Source organism: Piliocolobus tephrosceles, chromosome 11 (assembly GCF_002776525.5).
Source record: "Piliocolobus tephrosceles isolate RC106 chromosome 11, ASM277652v3, whole genome shotgun sequence".
NCBI classification, from domain to species: domain Eukaryota; kingdom Metazoa; phylum Chordata; class Mammalia; order Primates; family Cercopithecidae; genus Piliocolobus; species Piliocolobus tephrosceles.
Genome location: NC_045444.1, coordinates 51,529,774 through 51,552,132, shown reverse-complemented (window position 1 = coordinate 51,552,132; position 22,359 = coordinate 51,529,774). Strand labels below are relative to the sequence as shown.

The window sequence follows — 22,359 nt, the reverse complement described above, 5'->3', positions numbered from 1 at the left end:
TTTAAACTAAAATATCAACAATATTTTGAAAGAACATATTCTTAAATGTATTGCATTTGCCTGGGGCTGCAGTCTACCCTTTCAGTCTCCATCACTTTGTTTAGGTTAATTTTCTCTGTCAAAATAGGTTGTGTATGTGACAGAGCAGGTATTTGGCACATCAAAGTTTTCCATTTGACGTTAAAGCAGGCCTCCATTTGGGGATGCATTCCGGAAGCTGTGACACTAAGTATGCTGTGGCGTAATCTCTACAGTCTAACAGAAATTCTGTAAGGATAAGTGGAGTTCAAACATATCATGACCAGCAGGTTCTGACACATCTAATAAAGAATCAGAGTATGGGGACATAGTTAATAACACATCCAAAAATGTTGATGATTGATACAGTTCAACCGTCTCTCAAAAGCCTCTAATCTCTTCTATCTATCAGGGCATTTAAGGCCCTTATCTGGAAGATAAATCATAAGACTTTTGAGGAGATACAAAGGAAGGGCTGGAGGTGAAGTGGAGAATTATAATATCGCATTGGTAAGTCACTATATGGGTAAAGCACAGTCATAAATCTGAGATTTGGGATGAAAAAATTTTATGTAGAGTTTCTTTAAAGGTTAATCATTAAAGGAAGAGTTACCATCTGCCAATTGTGTTTTTGTTTGTTTGTTTTTTAAATGAGGGAAGGAGGGCAAGTATCAGTCACGCATTACTCAAAGAACATATGACTGAGAAATTGAGAAAAGTATATAATTCTGAAAAGCAATTAGAAATGGCAGCAGGAATGAAGATAGACTCTTGGATCTCAGAAATAAGAGGAATAACGTGGGTTGAAAAAATATTAAGAGAAAAGCAAGCCAAAGCTGTGAAAGCTAAATTAAATTTCTTAGAACAAGGTAGTAGAATCCAGTATGATAGAACCTAGAGGCAATTGGAACACCAATGCTCTTTTAAAACATACAAATGGCTGCCTAATGCATTTTACAGATACATGTGAATTGGGAATAAAGGCTAATGTAATTGTTCAACAATATAGTGCAGATGATGAAATCTAAGCACTTAATTTGGAAAAGTGTATAGTATTAAGATGACTGCATTGATTACTGTGAAGAGTATGACATGTTTGAATGGGCTTGACAGAGAAGAAGAACTGTGCTGTGTAATTTAGAAATCTAAAGCTACTCATTTCTTCTAGAAATGCATTTTATTCGATCAGCTTTCTCTATTAGTCATTAATAGCCAATGTTTGAAACACCAACACCACTAACAAAAAAAGACACACTTGGACTCCCCCAAATAGAATTGGATTTGTTCTACTAAGGTAATACATACATATTATTTTTTGATATATCTAAACTTATAACTTGATTGGAAGATGAATTAGTAAATTAGGAGCAATTTTATAATCAAAACATACATTTCTACTTTTGTTTTCAAAATAACATCTGTAGATGTATTACAACATCTAGAAGTGTATATGAATGTATTTCTTTTTCTCACATTTCTCTATTAAAGCCCCATCACGAGAGGTGCCATTATATAAATGGGTGCCGTTATATAAATGGGTTCTCTATTTGGAACTCAGCAGAGACACCCTGGAAAGATTCAGAGGCACAGTGCAGAGAGGAGCTTTTCCTTCCTGTTTTGGGGCTGTTGGTTCTCAGAGTAGAAGGAAAACTGAGTTCAATGAGTTTCCCATGCTGTATTCCACGTCTCCATAATGATGTCTTTGGAAATGTCTGTCTTGTCAGATGCTGCCTTTCCTCTCTCCTTATTCAGCAGGCAATTCACTGCCACTCACAAAGGACCAACTCAGGCCAACTCACAGTGAGCAAAGTTTGTCTTTAACAATGCTTACTTTTCTTTTTGGAATTCTCTTCCGTACCAATGACCCTTCTGCTGCCCCAGTCAAAATAATGAAATCAATTTAGCCACATTTACAAAAGGTCTCTGGTTTCCGATGGTTTGGCTTTTTACGATTTTTATGATAGTGCAAAAGCAGTATACATTCAGTAGAAACTAGTCTTTGAATTTTGAATTTTGATCTTTTGCTGGGCTAGCAATACCCTTGCGCAATGCAGGGTATTTTCAGCCATGCAATCATGAGGATGAACAACTGCTACCCCATGGCAAACTGTGTGGCCAGATGATCTTCCTGCCCGGTAGGCCAACGTAAGTGTTCTGAGCATGTTTAAGGTGGGCTAGGTTAAGCCATGATATTCAGTAGGTTGGGTGTGTTAAATGCATTTTCAACTTAATAATATTTTAAATTTACAATGGGTTTATCAGGAGATAACTCCGCCACAAACTGAGGGGCATCTATATTTTGTTACTTACACCAGAGGTGTTTATATTTCAAACAAATATCACATTAAAAGTGAAATTTCAAGTATCAGAGTGAAATTTTTGAATGGCTATGTTTTGGGGTAGCTGACTTTGGATAGCTAAACCATAGTCAATAATATTTTTAAAATCATAAAAGTTCATATACTAGAGGAATTACAGTGAAAATATACACAAGTTTTTCTCCATTAATTCTCCTCAGAGTTTTACAAAGCTTATTGTTAAAAGATCATTGCTTTGATCTTTTAGCTTTGTGTGACATGTGTTTCAGAATACTTTAAACACAGTGAGGTTAAGATTGGATCATTTAAAAATCTCATCTTTTAGGTTGGCATTTATTTGGAAGTAGTGATGATAACCAAATGCCTTTTGTTTACATTTCACCAAAGGGGAAAACTGTGTTTTCACTTACCAATAACAAACCAAGACCTGACACTCGCTCAGATGATTGCCTCTCCAACATCTAACACTAAGCAGAATTTTAAAAAACAAATTAGTATTAGAGTGGTCTTTTTGCGCCTTCTTTTCTCATTCAGCTTGTTTAAAAAAAATGTATGAAAGTAGCTGGATACAAATTATAGTACATAGCACATGGGTGAAGCTTGCTGTATGTTTGTGGCTTCCCCTAACATTCATCACATGTACCACGTGCCTCAAAGTTCACCACAATCAATCTTTTGGTTCTCAGATAGCAAGTCAGTCCCCCAACTGTTAAAAACCACTACACACAGTACCAAACTCCAGACAGGATGACTTCCCATAGGTACAAAGATTGTCTTTCTCAATGCCTATAGGAGCTAATTAATTAATTTAAGAATAGGAAGTAATAAGATAATATAATCTCTTTTCTATTTGGATGAGCCAGTTACTTCACATCTCTGTGCTTCTTTTTTTCTCAGTTGTAAACATGTTCTAATAATTTACCTATTCCACTGGGTCTTCCTGAGAATTACATTAAATCAAGGGCATAAAGTACTCGGCAAATAAAAATAACTTAATAATTGGCAGCCATTACTATTGTGCTACCAATACTTGAATTTGGAGAACGACTTCACTCTTTGGTTAGAGGGTAGAGTTGGTTTGCTGTAGGTGACAAAGGCAGAGGGTAGATTTCAGAAGAGAAGCAAATCTGAGAATTTTTACTAAATTAAGCTACACGCAGAGCAAGCATAAAAAACAACAACAATAGTGGATTGCTACTGACAAAGCTTTTAATGCGACCCGAGACTTTCAGTGAAACCTGCCAAAAATACTACCAAAGGAAATAAGAGACATGCTGTAAGCTAGCTTGTCTCCAGCTTAATTGAAGTGACTGCTTTGCCATGCAATTGGGAACATGGCACATGCAAACATTGCAAAGTACATAAAAACAAGATGTTTTGAAACACACATCACACCCCTGCCGACTGACTTTATTCTGAAAACTAAAAGTAACACTAACTCAGCTGTGCTTATGGTGCTTCAGGTACTTAACAAATGACCATTTATGTTAAGTACCCTGGATTACCTAAGAAAGATTTTCATTGTCATTAGATAATGATGGAAAAATATTTCCTATGAATTGATAAGGTGATAATCCAATGGAAGAGTGTCTTTAGCTGACAAATGATGTTTTCAGTGTCGTATTTCTCCCCATTTAATCTCTAAAGTGGCACAAAAATAAATTTCTCCACTTGGATACCTTCCTGCCATCTCTTGGTAACTCAAAAGCCCCTCAAACTCAGTATGTCCAAAAATGGTCTCACTATCACTTTCCACATCCCACCCTTTCAGCCTGTCCCCTTCCTGTGTTCCTTGTCATAGCAAAACAGTAACATCACCTACAACCCATTCAGTTTTGCAAGCCAGAAATTTAGGGGTCATTCCTGACAATCTCCTTCTCTTCCGCCTAAATCCAACCTGTCATCAAACACTGTTGATTTTGTTTGCTAAATTTCTCCCTCTAGTCATCCCTCTTTGACTCCCCTACCATCATCAGTCTAATATAACCTACTGTCACCTCTCTCCCAGACTGTGGTAATAGCCTTCTAACTGGTCTAATTTCATATATTCCATCCCCTCTCAACACTGCTTACCCTACCCGCAACTTTTTCTCCCACCATTTCATGAGCTGGATCATATCCTGCCACTCCAACTCAGCTTAAAACTCTTGATGACTTTTGATGGCCTTAGGAAGGAGAGGAAAAAATACCTTAAGGTGGTTTACAAAGCCCCATTCCCGCCTCCTTTATGTTACTTCACTCTTCTTGCCTCTGCTCCAGCCACACAAGCCGTTGTGGACTCACTGCGCTCCCTCCTGGCAGAAAGTAGCTGATACAGTTTGGCTGTGTCCTCACCCAAATCTCATCTTGGATTGTAACTCCCGTAATTCCCATGTGTTGTCAGAGGGACCCAGTGCAGGATAATTGAATCCTGGGGGCGCTTCCCCCATAGCGTTCTCATGGTAGTGATAAGTCTCATGAGATCTGATGGTTTTATAAGGGGTTTCCTTTTGCACTTGGCTCTCACTTTCTCTCTTGTTGCCACCATGTAATAAGTACCTTTTGCCTTCCGCCATGATTGTGAGGCCTCCCCAGCCATGTGGAACTGAGTTCACTAAATATCTTTTTCTTTATAAATTACCTAGTCCCGGGTGTGTCTTTATCAGCAGCGTGAAAACAGACTAATGCAGTAGCTCTGGCTTTTCCTGATATCTGAAATGCTCTTGCCAATCCTCTTCACCTAGTCGCCTCTTCAGATTTTCATTTCATTTCCTTGAGAAAGCTTTCCTTGACTCCCTTGACCACATCAATTTCCTGTTATAAACTTTCCTAATACCTTGCAACTCTTCTACATTGCACTTGATAAAGTTGTGCTTTTATTTTGTTTAGCACTTTAATATTTTTCTTTTCTATTATTCTGTGAGTTCCTATAGAGAGAGAACCACATCTATTTTTGGTCACCTACTAGCCCCTAGCCCAAGCACAGGGTATATGATCTCACAATATTCAATGGTAAATATTGGTGGAATTAATGAATAAATGGTGTCAGATAAGTTTCCCACATTGCCTTCAGTAAACAGACTATGTTGTTTTGCTTTAAAAACAATGTCAGCAAGCAGTCTGTTATGTAAAATGCGCAGTTTGGTTCGTGATTATAAATATGAAACCGGTTAACTCAATCAAATTGCTGTAAGGATATGAGATTTTGCAGAAAATGAGTTTGTTTTTTACCTTTAGTTTTAAGGAGTTCAGTTTTTCCTCCCTAAGGTGTTCTCTCAACATCTCCCGATGGAGCCTCTCCTGTTCCCTTGCAAACTCGCCAAGAGTGTACTGGCGCACGCTGTTATGGCGGCTGGACATCCCCAGGGTGCTGCCCCCTTGACTGGGTACACTTGTGAAGCCTTGCCTCCTGGTGAAGTAGTACACGGTGACACAACTAAAATGTACATTCTTTGTCCTCAGCCGCTTCTCCCTTTTGAGAATGGAGGAAGCTGAAAGAGAAAGAAACAATCCTGTGAACACTTGGGGCAGCAGTTTTCAGACAAGGCCAAGAAAATGCCATTTGGTGATCTTGAATCTATCCATGGTCGACCCTTGTTGGCTACAGCACTCTAAAACTGTTACATCCCAGAGTTGGCATAGAGTTCTTATTTTCTTTCTTAAATTTTCTTCTAGCTGCGGCAGAGTAGACGTTTAAGTATAATGGTGGTCTGTACTTTTAAGTAAACGATATTCTAAGCAAACTTTCAGGAAAGTTGTCAATAGTCTGTGAATCTGTGGCAGCATTTATAGTAGTCCCCACTTATCTTTAGAGGATACGTTCTCAGACCTCCTGTGGATGCCTGAAATCACAGACAGTATTGAGCCCTATATATACTGTGTTTTTCCCTATACATACATACCTAAGATAAGGCACAGTAAGAAATTAATTATAATAGCTAATAGTAAAATAAAGCAATTATAATGATATAAGAGCATCACTACTCTTGTGCTTTGGGGTATTATTAGGTAAAATAAGAGTTCCTTGAACATAAGCACTGGGATACCCATGGCAGTTGATCTGATAACCGAGATGGCTACTATGTAACTAACGGGCCAGTAGCATAGACAGCACTGATGTGCTGGACAAAGAGAAGATTCAAATCCTTGGGGAATGGGAATGGGACAGTGTGAGATTTCATCACACTATTCCCAACAGCCTGCAATTTAAAACTAAAAATGCTTTATTTCAGGATATTTTCATTTAATATTTTTGGATTGTGCTTGACCACAGATAACTGAAACTGGGGAAATCAACACTGCAGATAACCGGGGACAACTGTAATTTCTCATTTCCTCTAATCCTTTGAATTTTGGTTTTATGACTTTCACAGAAGTTGTATTATACTATAATCAAAAAAGACACATAGTACAAACCCTCATACCTCAGATCTTATTTCTATGTGGAGGGTGTTTGACATTAAAACAAATGTCTACAAATTTTAGAAAATTTCAAAAAGCAATAAAGACACACACAAAAAGGCTCACTGGCACTATTTAGATATTTTACCAATCTAAATCTAATAAAACTTTCATTGGAAAAGATCAGTGTTCTCATTAAATAGCATTATAAACAATGGGATTCTAATGTAAGTATACATTGGGACAAATGAAATTGCCTGAGATATATCAGAATTACTTCTTCTTCTTCTTATTTATTTATTTATTTATTTTTTTGAGACGGAGTTTTGCTCTGTTGCCCAGGCTGGAGTGCAGTGGCACAATCTCAGCTCACTGCAAGCTCTGCCTCCCAGGGTCACTCCATTCTCCTGTCTCAGCCTCCCAAGTAGCTAGGACTACAGGTGCCCGCCACCACACCCAGCTAATTTTTTTTGTATTTTTAGTAGAGACGGAGTTTCACCATGTTAGCCAGGATGGTCTCGATCTCCTGACCTCGTGATCTGCCTGCCTTGGCCTCCCAAAGCGCTGGGATTACAGGTGTAAGCCACCACGCCCAGCCCTTCTGATTTATTTTTTAATTGATGAATAAAAATTATATATATTTATGATGCTCAGCGTGATGCTTTGATATATGTATGCATTGTGAAACTGCTCAATCAAACTAATTAACATATCAATTATCTCACATACTGATTTTTTTGTAGTAATGATGGGAGCCTTTATTACTAGTTACAGGAACATCAAGATGCACAAGAATCCAGGAGAGGTAGACACTGACTGCAGTTAAGAAAAAGAGGGCCACACTTTGTAAACATGACCTTTTGAAATTAGAAGACACAGTAGAATCATCTGGTTCAGCCCCTTCATTTTACATTGAAGTAACCCAGGTCTGTAGAATTTGAGTGACTTTTTTTGATGTAGACTGTTAGTGAGACAGGTAAGCCTAAACCTGAAAGCTCCTAATTTGCTGCCAAATTATATGATCCACCCTCGCTGGTGAAGGAAAGGCACGCTTAGTTGAGAAGAAAGAATCATGCTATTATTTTGCTAGCTGAGGAATTCTCCTCAGTTCATTGTTTTTCTTCATGTTTGCTTTTCTATTAGGGGTTGAATTTTGTCCCTCTCCATCAAATACGCTAAAGTTCTAATCCCAAGTACCTCAGAATGTAGTCTCTTTTGGAAATAGGGACTTTACAGAAGTAAACAAATTAAAATAAGGTCACTAGGGTGGGCCCTAATCCAAGATGACTGGTGTGTTTCTAAAAGTTAAAACTTGGGCACAGACACGTGTAGAGGGAAGACAATGTGAAGAGACACAGGAAGAACACCATGTGAAGACTGATGCAGAGATGGGGATTCTCTACCGTAAGTCAAGAATGTCGGGGGCTCCAGAAACCGAAATACGCAAGGGAAGATCCTTTCCCAAAGCTTTCAGACGGAGCCTGGCCCTGCCAACACCTTGGTCATCGAGCCTCCAGAACTGTGAGCAATTTCTGCTGTTGTAAGCCATTTTGTTTGCCGTCATTTTTATGGCAGCCCAAGGAATCTGACACAAGTGCTCAAGCAGAAAAATGAACAGAAGAAAATGAACTGAGAAGAAATCCTCAGATGGCAAAATGCTATAATTTAACATTTGTGGAGTGCTTCCCATGTGCTGTACTATGCAGGCAACTTTACATGAATTATCTCATTTTATCCTTAGAACTCCCTGGTTGATAATACTCATGTCCCCATTGTTAGGAAACCAAATTACCAAAGGTTAAAAAACATGGCCAGGTCATATAACTAATGAAAAAACTGGGATCTGTTATTCAGAGCCCAGTCTTTTCACTACCATATTTCAGCATACAGCTGAGGCCACACTAAGGGAGATGAGCAAGGCTGAGATTTGGCATTATACTACCTCTGGAAGATGTCAACTGCTGCTGGCTTCAAGATGATTTTGATTTAGAAGGCTGTGTAAGCAATGAAAAAAAATTGAGTCTAATTGGATTTATGTAAGAATCTTCTTCCAAGGAAGTTTAAGCTCCTTTGTCTCATTTTTCCCCCATGAAACATTCAAGCCAAATATATAGAGGCTGCTATGATTAATACCATTTTATGGATTTGTTTAATCAGTAAGTATAAATTGAGAGCCTACGATGTGCTAGCCACTTTCTAGATGATTGGGATACATCAGTTAAAAACACGGATGATGCCGGGTGTGGCTCATGCCTGTAATCCCGGCACTTAGCGGGGCCAAGACAGGCAGATCACCTGAGGTCAGGAAATCGAGATCATCCTGGCCAACGTGGTGAAATCTAATCTCTACTAAAAATACAAAAAGTAACCAGGCAGGGTGGTGCACACCTGTAATCCCAGCCACTCAGGATGCTGAGGCAGGAGAATTGCTGGAACCTGGGAGGTGGAGGTTGCAGTGAGCCGAAATCACACCACCGCACTCCAGCCTGGGCAACAGAGAGAGACTGCGTCTCAAAAAATAAAAAGAATAAATAAATAAATAAATAAATAAATAAATAAATAAATAAATAAATAAATACACAGATGATGATCCCTGCCTTTGTGGAGCTTCCATTCCAGTGGTGAGAAACTCAGACACAATGAAGAGACTCAGAAGATTAGAGAGTAAGAGAATTACGACCTTAGCACAGAAATTTGGCTTTCCCAACTTTCTTCTTCTCCACTGTTTTGCTTCTCCAGAAGATATTGCCAGAAAGGGAATGCTTTCCAACTTGTGCATGCTTTTCCATTTATTTATGTATATATTCACTGTAACACACCTGTACTACAGGCAGTAAACTTTCAATTTGATTTAAAAGTTCTGATCTGTTTCATAACCATATGTTTAAATCATCTTAAAACAAGGAAGAATTTGTCAAAATGTAAAAGATCACCAGAGAAGGCAAATTTAACAATCTGCCCAGCAATCTGCTATCAAATCCGACAACCTCATACATCACCCCTTACAGCAGGCTAGAGCTTCTGGTTTTGTGATGATAACTTTATATCTTTTTTGCTCTTGATATCATAAAAATGATGCCCTAAAGGCATTATTGTTCAAGGTCATAAATTTATAGATAAGGAAAAAGGTTTGAATGTACTCATTTAAAACAATTATTATATACACCTCTGGTAATTTTGTGTGCATGCGTGTGTGTGTGTGTGTGTGTGTGTGTGTGTGTGTGTGTGATAGAGCTTCGCTCTTGTTGCCCAGCCTGGAGTACAGTGGCATGATCTTGGCTCACTGCAACCTCTGCCTCCTGGGTTCAAACGATTCTCCTTCCTCAGCCTCCTGAGTAGCTGGGATTACAGGTGTCTGCCACCACGCCCAGCTAATTTTTGTATTTTTAGTAAAGACAGGGTTTCACCATGTTGGCCAGGTTGTTCTTGAACTCCTGACCTCAGGTGATCCACCCACCTTGGCCTCCCAAAGTTCTGGGATTATAGGTGTTAGCCACCATGCCCAGTTACATCTGGTAATTTTATTACTTACTTTTTAGACAATTGGTGGCACTCTCAACAAATTTCCTTTCCAAATGTATTTAGATCTCCATCTGCAGTTTTACATTATAAGAATTCTTCACTCTGGGAGGCCGAGGTGGGCGAATCATGAGGTCAGGAGATTGAGACCATCCTGGCCAACACGGTGAAACCCCATCTCTACTGAAAATACAAAAAAATTAGCTGGGCATGGTGGCAGGTGCCTGTAGTCCCAGCTACTCGGGAGGCTGAGGCAGGAGAATGGTGTGAACCCGGGAGGCGGAGCTTACAGTGAGCGGAGATCACGCCACTGCACTCTAGCCTGGGTGACAGAGCGAGACTCCATCTCAAAAAAAAAAAAGAATTATTCACCCTTCTGGATGAATCTTTTGCACCATGCTTTCCCAGAAAAGCCTAATTACCTTTTCCCAAAAAGCCAGAGTTTGGAGGTGATTTTCTAAGGCCTTGAAGACAATAGTGTCAGGGAGCAGAAGGCCTTCAGCTGAGCCCCTGGCAGGGCTGATACTGTCAAAAGGAATTAGGAATAGTGCTTCCTCCTATCTATTAGGGTTTATAATTCAAACATGTGCTTATGTTTACTTTAGTATTTGCATATTCTACATAACATTGTGATAACAATTATTCAAAAGCCTATGGAATCTATTTAAAAGGAAGTCTTTGAAATACTACAAGATCAGCCTTATAGGGAATATTTTAAGTGTGGCTTTCCTGAAGTTAAGAGCCACCCAAGTCTCTCTTCTGATGATTGAATCAGAGGACTAACATGAGCCTTTATGGGCTCTCTCCTGCCTCCAGGCCTCAATGTGACTAACATCACAAAATGAAGTCATAAAAACGAGTCTCTGCCCTTGGAGCCTGGGAGAAGCAGACTAAATTCACTCAGCACATCTCCCGTAGGGAATCTGAAACCTCCCTGATATACCTACCTAGTAATTTCTGCCCTTTCCAAGAAGACTAAGCTCTACTTTGTGTCTCTACAGAGTTCAGTATTGGCAAGGTCAAGAGCAAGAAAAGGAGGGAGGAGAATGTGGCTTTCATGAGAGCTTTGAAAATTAGTCTGTTTTTGGCCGGCGCAGTGGCTCATGCCTGTAATCCCAGCATTTTGGGAGGCTGAGGCAGGTGGATCCTTTGAGCTCAGGAGTTCGAGATCAGCCTGAGCAACATGGTGAAACCCCATCTCTGCCAAAAATACAAAAACTTAGCTGGGTGTGGTGGTGCGTGCCTGTAGTCCCAGCTACTCGGGAGGCTGAGGCACGATAATCACTTGAGGCCAGGAGGCAGAGGTTGTGGGGAGCCGAGATTATAATACCGCACTCCAGTCTGGGTGACAGAGTGAGACTCCAGTTTAAATAAATGAATAAAAATAATTAGTCTGTTTTCATATGTGACACCATTTTTTTTTTTTTTTTTTTTTTGAGATGTAGTCTTGCTGTGTCACCAGGCTAGAGTGTAGTGGCACGATCTCAACACACTGCACCTCTGCCTCCTAGGTTCAAGCGATCCCCTGGCTCAGTCTTCCACGTAGCTGGGACTACAGGCGCGCACCACCACACTTTGCTAATTTTTTGTATTTTAGTAGAGAGGGGGTTTCACCATGGTGGCCAGGATGATCTCAATCTCCTGATCTTATGATCTGCCCGCCTCAGCCTCCCAAAGTGCTGGGATTACAGGTGTGAGCCACCGTGCCCAGCTTGGACACTATTTTTAAAGTATCTTTCAGCTCCTTTTCTTTTATCCTAACCATAGTACCAGCCTGAAGCAAAAGTATCTAAATGCAAAACTACTGTATACACTGCCCAGGTCTTGGGAACACCATTATATTCAGCACATCTGGCCATATTCGTGTTACTATAAAATGTTTACATATAGTAGAGATAATATTGGTCTTTATAAATTAAAGGAATAAACACACAGTTACTGATACTCACTATCTTCAGAGGTTACCTTTTTTTTTTTTTTTTTTGAGAGTGAGTCCCGCTCTGTCACCCAGGCTGGAGTGCAGTGGGGCGATCTCGGCTCACTGCAAGCTCCACCTCCTGGGTTCATGCCATTCTCCTGCCTCAGCCTCCTGAGTAGCTGGGACTACAGGTACCCGCCACCATGCCTGGCTAATTTTTTGTATTTTGAGTAGAGACAGGGTTTCACCGTGTTAGCCAGGATGGTCTTGATCTCCTGACCTCATGATCCACCTGCCTCAGCCTCCCAAAGTGCTGGGATTACAGGCGTGTGCCACTGCGCCCTGCCAAGCTACCTACCCTTGAAAGAATGCTTTCAGGCCAGGCGTAGTAGTTTATGCCTGTAATCCCAGCACTTTGAGAGGCCGAGGCGGGCGGATCACCTGAGGTCGGGAGTACAACACCAGCCTGGCCAGCATGGTGAAACCCTGTGTCTACTAAAAATATAAAAATTAGCCAGGCATGGTAGTGGGTGCCTGTCATCCCAGCTACTCGGGAGGCTGAGCAGGAGAATTGCTTGAACCTAGGAAGGGGTTGCAGTGAGCCGAGATCACACCATTGCTCTCCAGCCTGGGCGACAGAGTAAAACTCTGTCTCAAAAACAAACAAACAAAAAAACGAATAAACAAAACAAAGAAACAAAAAAAAGCTTTCAAAATGAATGGAGAAAAGAATTGGAACACTGACTAATCCACAATGCCAGGGTAAGAATATAGACACATAAAGTAATCTGTATATAAATTATATAAAGAAAGAACTCGTGAAAAGAGCCGATTAAAAATAGAAACCAAGGCCGGGCGCGGTGGCTCAAGCCTGTAATCCCAGCAGTTTGGGAGGCCGAGACGGGTGGATCACGAGGTCAGGAGATGGAGACCATCCTGGCTTAACATGGTGAAACCCCGCCTCTACTAAAAAATACAAAAAAACTAGCCGGGCGAGGTGGCGGGCACCTGTAGTCCCAGCTACTCGGGAGGCTGAGGCAGGAGAATGGCGTGAACCTGGGAGGCGGAGCTTGCAGTGAGCTGAGATCCGGCCACTGCACTCCAGCCTGGGCGACAGAGCGAGACTCCGTCTCAAAAAAAAAATAATAATAATAAAAATAAAAACCAAAGACTAAGTATTATTCAGTATGTTTGCAGTATCATCCAGGGAAGCAAGTACTCCGGCGAAATAAGTATTCCAAATATTTTGATCCCCTACAGGGGATGAGCATATCAAGTATCACAGCTCATTCACACTAGGCTCTAGGAAAATTCAACCGATTTTGCTCTTTCCACACTCACAAACCAATCTGTTTATATGGTATGGAATAAATCTTCAAGTTTACCAGATTATCTGCCTGACTTGTCAACTTCATTTCTTATTGAAAATAATCAAATTTGCTTTCTGATTTGTGCTTTAGCTATTTGTGAACATTATTAGTGTATCATTCCACTTGAGTTTGGCCATTTCTGCATGCACACAATCACATATCTGGGCCTGTAAAATTGAAGATCAGGTTCTGGACCACCAACTCCACCACAGGGCAACCACTCTGGAGCGAATGCTTGAGCAATGAGTTGGTCAACAAGTACATTTGTTGTTTTTTGTGTCAACACCTATCAGCAAAGTCCTGCTAGAAAGGCAGAAAGCAGTAAACAGAGTTATGTATTTTGGCACAAAGTTTGGCACATGAAGGTTGAAAAGTTATGGTCTAGTTTCATGTTAAATGAGAGGAGAATTGTGGAAGATATTAATTCTACCATTTGGGTCTAAAGTCAATAATAAACTTATCTCTCTTAAGTTGATCAAAAGGAAAATGCCAGATAATTTGCAAGTCTATGGTTTTGAATTTATTTATTTAGATGAAACTTAGTAGAAGTAAAGTGAGATTGCTGAAATCAACTTGTTTTTCTTGGTAAGCGCTGGTCAATGAAAATTTATGTTTTTAAATCATACAGACCAAATTGATCAGGGGCTCTGAAGACGTGTGATGTGTGTGTTGCTTCTTACCTTTTGAAGAACAAATCAAGATAAAATCTGTTACCAAACCAAGAAGTTTAGCTTATAAACAGAAGATCCAGTTTCATCAGAAATTATTTCGTATAGAAATTAGCATAACAGATTGAATATTAAATCAATTTCCAATGATTGAACTTATTAAGATTAACTTAACATTTACAAACGACTTCTGTAAATTTCCTGTGATCATATGCTCAAATCTTCTCCAACTTGACATGATTGCCAAGATTGGCTTCTCTTGATAATTGTGTCACCTACATGATCTCAAGTCTTAACCACAAGGAGTAAAAATGGGTCTAGCAACTAAGAACTATAGCAATAATTCCTTTGAAAATGAAATCTAGTTTGGTATTAAAAGTAATCTTTCCGTGTTCTAATTGTCCCTTTTTATTCCAGTCACATTCTCGTTTCCTGAATATACTTGCCCCAGTCATCTTTTTAAATTTAATTTGCTCAAATAAGGTATTTAGTAATACATTGCTTAAGTGGATAAAACTCCAAAAGACTTATACTAAAGAAGTATCATGGGTGAATGAGAAGCAAAATGAAAATAAAGATTAATTGGGACTTTTTCTTTCTAACCATGAACAAAATCCAAATTACCTTAAGTATGTAATATAAGCTGATCTGTTATTTTACATTCGGTTATAAAGAGTTTAAAACACATACTAACAATCACAAACAAAAGAAAAAAAACCCACCTTAAACAACGGGCATGATATAGGGAAATGTTTTTAATTATCCAATGTTTTGGAATTAAGTTGTTTTTCTTCCCAGAAGAATAATCCGAACTGAAACAGAGGCAGTAAATGTAAAAAAGTATCTTAATGTACCAAACGGACAACAAGTCAGGGGTCTTATTTTTTTCCTTTTTCACTATTGCTCATTACTATGAAAGTAGCTTTCAAAAATAAAAATCAAAAAAAAAGTAGCCTCCACTTAGGTGATGCTCATCATTTTTAGTCCAAGTCTATTTCTTGCTGATATATTCAGTTCCCTGTATTACAACTAATAGCTCTAAATGCTATTAAAATTGTAGTGCGTGTCTCTCCTCAGCCCTTAAATGCCACTCTTCCCTGTTTCTAACCAACCAACCAACTTATGTATTAGTAAAGCAGCAAGTAGAATAGATCATATAAAATATGATAGACACATATAAGAACCAGTTGTCATTCTGATATCAGTCCTTTGGTAGAGGAGAACGAGGTTTATAATTCATAGATAGGATTAGGTAGTTTATCCATTTAGCTGTAAATATTTTCCATTCCTATATTAAATTGAACATATTCACAATGGATTACCCTCAAGACTAATAATGTCTTTTGCGCATTGCAGCGTCTGAGTGAAATAATTCAAGACAAGACTCTTTTGTTTAAATTGCTAGTTTACAAAGAAAAAAATCCCCTCATATAAGACTAAGTGACATAATAAGTATTCTATCAAGATATGTGCAAATACTGCATACGCATTTAAACAACAAGAACAAAATAGCAAGAACAGAAATAATATAAAAAGATGACCCTTGAAGCTGATTGACTAAAGCTTTGTTTTGGATCATGAACATGCATGTCACGTCGTCATCCATTCAGTCTGTCGGTTACGTCCACATAAGCAAGCAAGAGATATGCATGAAGGGAACCAGCTCTCCTCCCAGTCTCTGCTGACAGGCACAGCCCAGGCTGTTTAGCTCTCTGCAAGCTGAATTTGACTTCATAGGGTTGGTTTGATTGAGTACTCATCTACCGAAAATTCTCAGGTTGGAAAAAAGTAAGGTTTATTGCCCAAGATTTTGATGTAAATTCTGAAAGCTGCATATGAAAATTTAATACACACTTTGACCTTCCAGCCTTCATGTCATAAATAATTAATATGATTAACTCACAAAAGGTGATCATTTTGCAAAACTAGCATTTGTTCATCCACACATTTTATTTTTTAAGGATGCCCTTTCCTCTTCCCCCCTAACTCTTGTAAGTAATCTACAAAACAACAACAACAACAACAAAATAGCACTTTGTTTGCTAGGACAAAAGCAAGACATACTATATTTTAAAGTTATAAACTTGAAATTAAGAAAGCAAAAATTTAAGAGGGAGTATAGCTCAAAGGTAGAGCACTGGACTGCAGATCAAGAAAGCAAAAAAATTTTTTAAAATTATTTTATCTTTTATAAATAATTTTTATATCTAATTGACTTAGCACTGATCCTCTTGCTTATGCAAAACTAATAACCCACTGAAAATATAATGTAACTGCAGAAAGCCCTAGCCATCAACATAAAATGCAATTAATATTGGGGATGATGAATTGTTAAACTAAAAGTTTAGATTAAATTATGTGTAAAATTGTACCACTGAGTGATCTACTAATTTTTATTTTAATTTAGATATATGATTTTCCTTTTGCATCAATAAATCAAATTTATAGCACTAGGCATCATGAATTTTGGTGTTCCAATTCTACATTTGACAATCAGTCTTCGTTTTGGTTCGATTTTGTTCTTACACAACAAATCACTTTAAAATTTATATATTAAAATCCAAGAGAAAAATACTGAAAACACAATATAATATTAATGTTTTGCTGAATATAGGCACTGAATTTTGCTCAGCTCTAACCAAAGCAGACCAAAAATTAGGAATTTTTCCCCCATTCTATATAATACACAGATGCTCCTTTTTAACTTTCAATGGAGTTACTTTCCAAGAAACCCATCATAAGTTGAAAATATTGTAAGTCAAAATACATTTAATACACTTAACCTACAGAACATCATAACTTAGCCTAGCCTAGCTTACACATGCTCAGAATACCTTACCTCAGCCTACGAGGGGCCAAGTCATCTAATGAAAAGCCTATTTATAACAAAGCATTGAATATCTTATGTAATTTACTGAATACTGTACTGAAAGTGAAAAACAGAATGGTTGTATGGGTACTCAAAGTATGGTTTCTACTGAATGCCTACTGCTTTCTCACCACTGTAAAATCAAAAAACATAAGTCCAACCAACATTAAGGAGTCAGGGACTATCTGTACTCAGCTAGCACCTGACGTTATTACTGTTGAGAGCCATTTTACAGAATTTTGATCAATGTTATCAGCTCCTTTCTCTTTCCACACTATCTATATTTTTCTAGATAACATTAATATTTTCCAGGGAATTTTTAAAGATATCCACACAGCCAATATTAACATTTACATACGGAACATACATTATTGAGGTACTGCCTTTTCATTTTTAAAGGCTGTTTTTTTTTTTTTTTTTTTTTTTTTTTTATTGTAAGCATGCCATATTGCTAATGAATTAGAGAAAATATTTTCCTGTCCCAATGTCTGGAAAATAATAAATTGTCAGATAATGTAATCGATTTAAAATCTGAATTTTAATACTTGCTAAAATCCATTATACAAGTTACATTAATGAACATTGCATTTCTTAGTTTCTCCATTAATATTTTCAGAATTATGTTTGTCTACCTCACATGAATATTATAAGAAATAATTACATTTGTAAAAAATCTTATGAACCACAGATGGAAAGCATTACATATGCAGAGTACTATCTTGGTGATGCTGTTAAACCAAATAAAAAGTGTGTTCCTTTATTATCGGGGAGAAAACAAGTACTACCTACTTCCCAGCTTGTTTCCTTAATCTCTCATATGTGCAATTAAACACTAAAACTTCATGCTTAAGAAACAAATTTCACTGCCACTAAAGTAACAGTTATTTCCAAAATATATAAACCTATACTCTAGTGTTATTAAAATCGCAACATGAATAACATCTTCAGATTATATCATTTTTTATTGGGAAAAAAAGGCAGTCGTTACTAAACATAAATAATCACAGTTCTGGCTGCAGTTCAAGGTGTAAGCACTTCCCTCTGCTGTCTCAGCAATTCTCCTGATGTCAAAGACACATTAAAATAAATGGGAACCATATGGCTCCTCAGCAGAATACTCGCGCTCTTACAACCAAGAGGGCAATGCAATTCATTACCACCACCGGAGAAATATTTTGGGGACATGGAGTATCTCAGTGCAAAATAAAGCCGCATGAGGCATTCTGACACAATGACAGAAGGAAACATTTGCTATTCTTCAGCTCTACTAACCTGTTTTACTGCGTTTTACATTTTCTCAATACCACCATGAGCCTCTCCTGTTACAAGGATTAAACAGCATTTTCCACCTGCTCAGTGACTTCCCAAGCAGTATTTCATCTGGTCCAACAACAATGCAACCCTGTCAAGCCTAATACATCATGATAATCCAGGTCAGAACATAACTTAAAAACAACAACGAAGAAACAAAACAAAACAAATCCTCAACAGCAACAAGAGCAGCAAAACAATTCTAAAATATCTTGGAAATTATTCTGGAGAGCAAGACTGGGCCCAAAATCACACACTTGAACTTTTAACTTTTCTAGGAAGGATGAAATCTTGATGCATGCTTATAAAAAAAAAAAAAAAAGAAATGCCATTAAATCTAAAAAAGCCTTTACTATACTTATCCCGAATAAAAATCTAAGTCATTAAACAACAAAGGAGGAATTTAATCTACTCTGTTTTACTGAATCCATATGTCTGAAATTCTATATTTAAAATAAAGATCCAGGCTGGGTGCAATGGCTCACGCCTGTTATCCCAGCACTTTGGGAGGCCAATGCAGGCGAATCACTTGAGTTCACGAGTTTGAGACCAGCCTGGGCAATATGGTGAAACCCTGTCTCTACAAAACACACACACACACACACACACACACACACACACAAATTAGCCAGGTGTGGTGACACATGCATGCAGTCACAGCTATTCTGAAGGCTGAGGCAGAAAAATCACTTGAGGCTGGGAGACAGAGGTTGCAGTGAGCAGAGATCTTGCCATTGCACTCCAGCCTAGGTGAAAAGTGTAAAACCCTGTCTCAAAAATAAATAAACAAATAAAATGGAGATACAGGGCTGCAGAACTAGAATTAAAGCAGAGGTCATAAGGGCAGCTAGGAGAGGGACAATTGGGTTTACTTGGGTATCCTCTGTTAGCTGGCTGTCGGTGAGTTATTTGGGAGGGTTGCAAATATCAAAAACAAAGGGAAAATTTTACTATAACTATGATTTTTCTGTAAATAGATCACATTTTAAAATTGGGCATGCACTTCAAGTTTTCTTAATCTTCTCAGTATCTGCTACGGTCTGAATGTTTGTTTGTGTTCTTCCAAAATTTATATGTTGAAATTCTAACCTCCAAGGTGATGGTATCAGGTAGTAGAGCATTTGGGAGGTTGTTAGGTTTTTGGGGTGACACTCTCATGAATGGGATTAGTGCCCTTTTTATTTATTTATTTATTTTTGATTTTTTTGAGACACAGTCACACTCTGTCACCCAGGCTGGAGTGCAGTGGCACAATCTCAGCTCACTGCAGCCTCCACTTCCCAGGTTCAAGCAATTCTCATGCCTCAGCCTTCCAAGAAGCTGGGATTACAGGTGCATGCCACCACACCCAGCTAATTCTTATACTTTCAGTAGAGATGGGGTTTTACCATGTTGACCAGGCTGTTCTTGAACTCCTGGTCTCAAGTGATTCACCTGCCTCGGCCTCTCAAAGTGCTGTAATTACAAACGTGAGCCACTGTGCCTGGCCTTACTGCCCTTTTTATAAAGACACCCCAGAGAGACTGTGACCCCTTCAACCATATGAGGACACAGCAAGGACGTGCCATCTATGAGGAAGTGGACCCTTGCCAGACACCAGATCTACTGGTGCCCTTGAACTTGGATTTTCCAGCCTCTAGAACTATGAGAAATAAACTGCTGTTTACAAGTTACCCATTTTATTGTATTTTGTTACAGCAGCAAAAATGGACTAAGTCAATGTCTAACAATTTTCAAAACTATGGATAAAATAATTACGTGAGCACAATGTCTGGCATAGAATTATCACTCAATATGTACTAGAAAAATAAAATCGAGACTCAGCTTAAATGTCACCACCAGGAAGCCTTCCACGGAGTCCCTAGGATGAAGTAACTGTTCTTTCTACACATTTCCAAAGCATGCTTGCTTCGATACTGATAATAAAAATGTGAGTGTGTGTGTGTCTCTCTCCTCTACTCAGGTCTTGGGTTGCAAGGATTATATCTTAGTATGGAACCCTCAGGGTATAGCACATTGCTGGGCACTAAAATTCACTTGATACATGTTTGTTTAAACTAAATGAATGAATAATTAAACAATGGGCTAAATAAGTAAGCATTTATATTTCCTAAATATATTTTCTTTAATTCTGAATGATAAGATGACATTCAAGAGTTTTCCCCTGAAGCCTCATGCTCAACATGTCTTTCTTCTTCAATAATTTCTTCTTCAATAATTTCTAATCACTTTACCTGTTTTCCTGGGGTATTTTTCAAAGCAAAAAATATATATTGAAGCAAAGGTACACGACTTTCATGGCTTGAGGGTACACATAACTTTTGCATTAGAAACCATTTGAAATATGCTATATTTTACACATCAGAAGATCTAACATGACAAACTAACCCTGGCTCCATAATCTCTAAAAAATCCAACGATAATGAGTTTGTAAACTCATCTCTAAAAAGCAAGTAGCTGGTGAGGAAGAGTTACCTGAATATTATAAATGATTTTGAAAGAGAAATCCTGCTGATAATGTATCGCTAATTGGTATTGACCTCTAGCAAAAACACATGACTGAAGTTCCTGCCACTAGCAGTCCATTAGTGATGGTTTTACAAAATGATTCTGCCTCTTAGTACTTAAATTGTCATCTGTGCCTTAAAGGAGTGACTGTCCTGTAAAAAAATCATATTGCTTAAGATTTATTAATTTCCTGTGAAATTTTATAATACACAGGCATGTATTCTAAGACAGATAATTTAATTTCGTAGGGGTAATGGTGATGAGACATAAGTAGAAGGCCTAGTTGATGAGATCATGAGAGAAGGAGCAGAAATAAGCAAGGACGATTTCAAATTTTATAAAAATATGAAATCATGATAGAACTGAAACATTATGGTCTAGAATATAGGTTGAATGAGGGCAGGGTTTTGGCATGTCTGGGACTGATTTTACCCTAATTTTTTAAAGTCATTTTATTAATGTTCACAGATGGTGGCAAAAGACATGAGACTCCAGGGCCAAAAATAAAGAATCATATTACTTACAGCCCAGGAAGCAACAAGAGCATCATGTTTCTGTTGGTACTCCTTGATCCCCAAATTCTACAGGGGCAATGTGGAGGGGCCAAACAGATGCTATGCACATAGTGGGTTTGTATTGCACCAAAGGCTCAAAAGCTTGGTAACCTACTGGTTTTTAGCAAGCAGTAAGCAAGACTGTTCTTTGTCCCAGAGGAAGACATTTCCTCATCCCTCAAGCTTGCTTGCTACAAACACAACATTGAGAAATGGTCCAAGTAAGGACAAGTCAGGGCAGTGCATTCTTATTATCCTCAGAAAGATGTAGAAGAGTGCAAAACACATGGGGGAATGTTTTCCAACAGGGTTTTGATTTATTTTCTCATTCACAGATTCCAAGCATCTGGCCTACAGTAGTCATTCAATACACATGTGTTAAATGCATGAGTGGGGTTTATAGGTTAAAATTTTGTAATTTAGCTCATATTGCATCATCTAGCAGTTTTATGTTGTTAAAGAATACTCTAAAATACCCATGGGAGAATAGAATCACTCTATAATCTTCTCTCTCTCTCTCTCTCCCGTCTCTTTTTCCTGCATGTAGCTCCAACCATCTTTACCGAAGTTTCTAAATGACAGAATACAGCACAGAGCAAATTTGAAAAATACGGTCATAAAGAATATGCAAGCTGGGCACGGTGGCTCACGTCTGTAATCCCAGCACTTTAGGAGGCTGAGATGGGCGGATCACCTGAGGTTGGGAGTTCAAGACCAGCCTGGCCAGCATGGCAAAACCCCATCTCTACTAAAAATACAAAATTAGCTGGGCATGGTGGTACATGCCTGTAATCCCAGCTACTTGGGAGGCTGAGGCAGGAGAATCGCTTGAACCCGGGATGTAGAGGTTGCGGTGAGCTGAGATCACGTCATTACACTCCCGCCTAGGCAACAAAGAGCAAGACTAAATCTAAAAAAAAAAAAAA

At 38.5% G+C, this 22,359-nt stretch overlaps 1 protein-coding gene across 1 annotated transcript in view; it reads right to left on the bottom strand.

The window, feature by feature from the left end:
* CSRNP3 (cysteine and serine rich nuclear protein 3) overlaps positions 1–22,359 on the bottom strand; it is a 106,843-nt gene that overhangs the window by 15,999 nt on the left and 68,485 nt on the right. Inside the window, exon 3 of the mRNA XM_023188139.2 lies at positions 5,547–5,806. Within this exon, the coding sequence (XP_023043907.2) occupies positions 5,547–5,806 (260 nt within the window). The remainder of the gene's footprint in view (positions 1–5,546; positions 5,807–22,359) is intronic.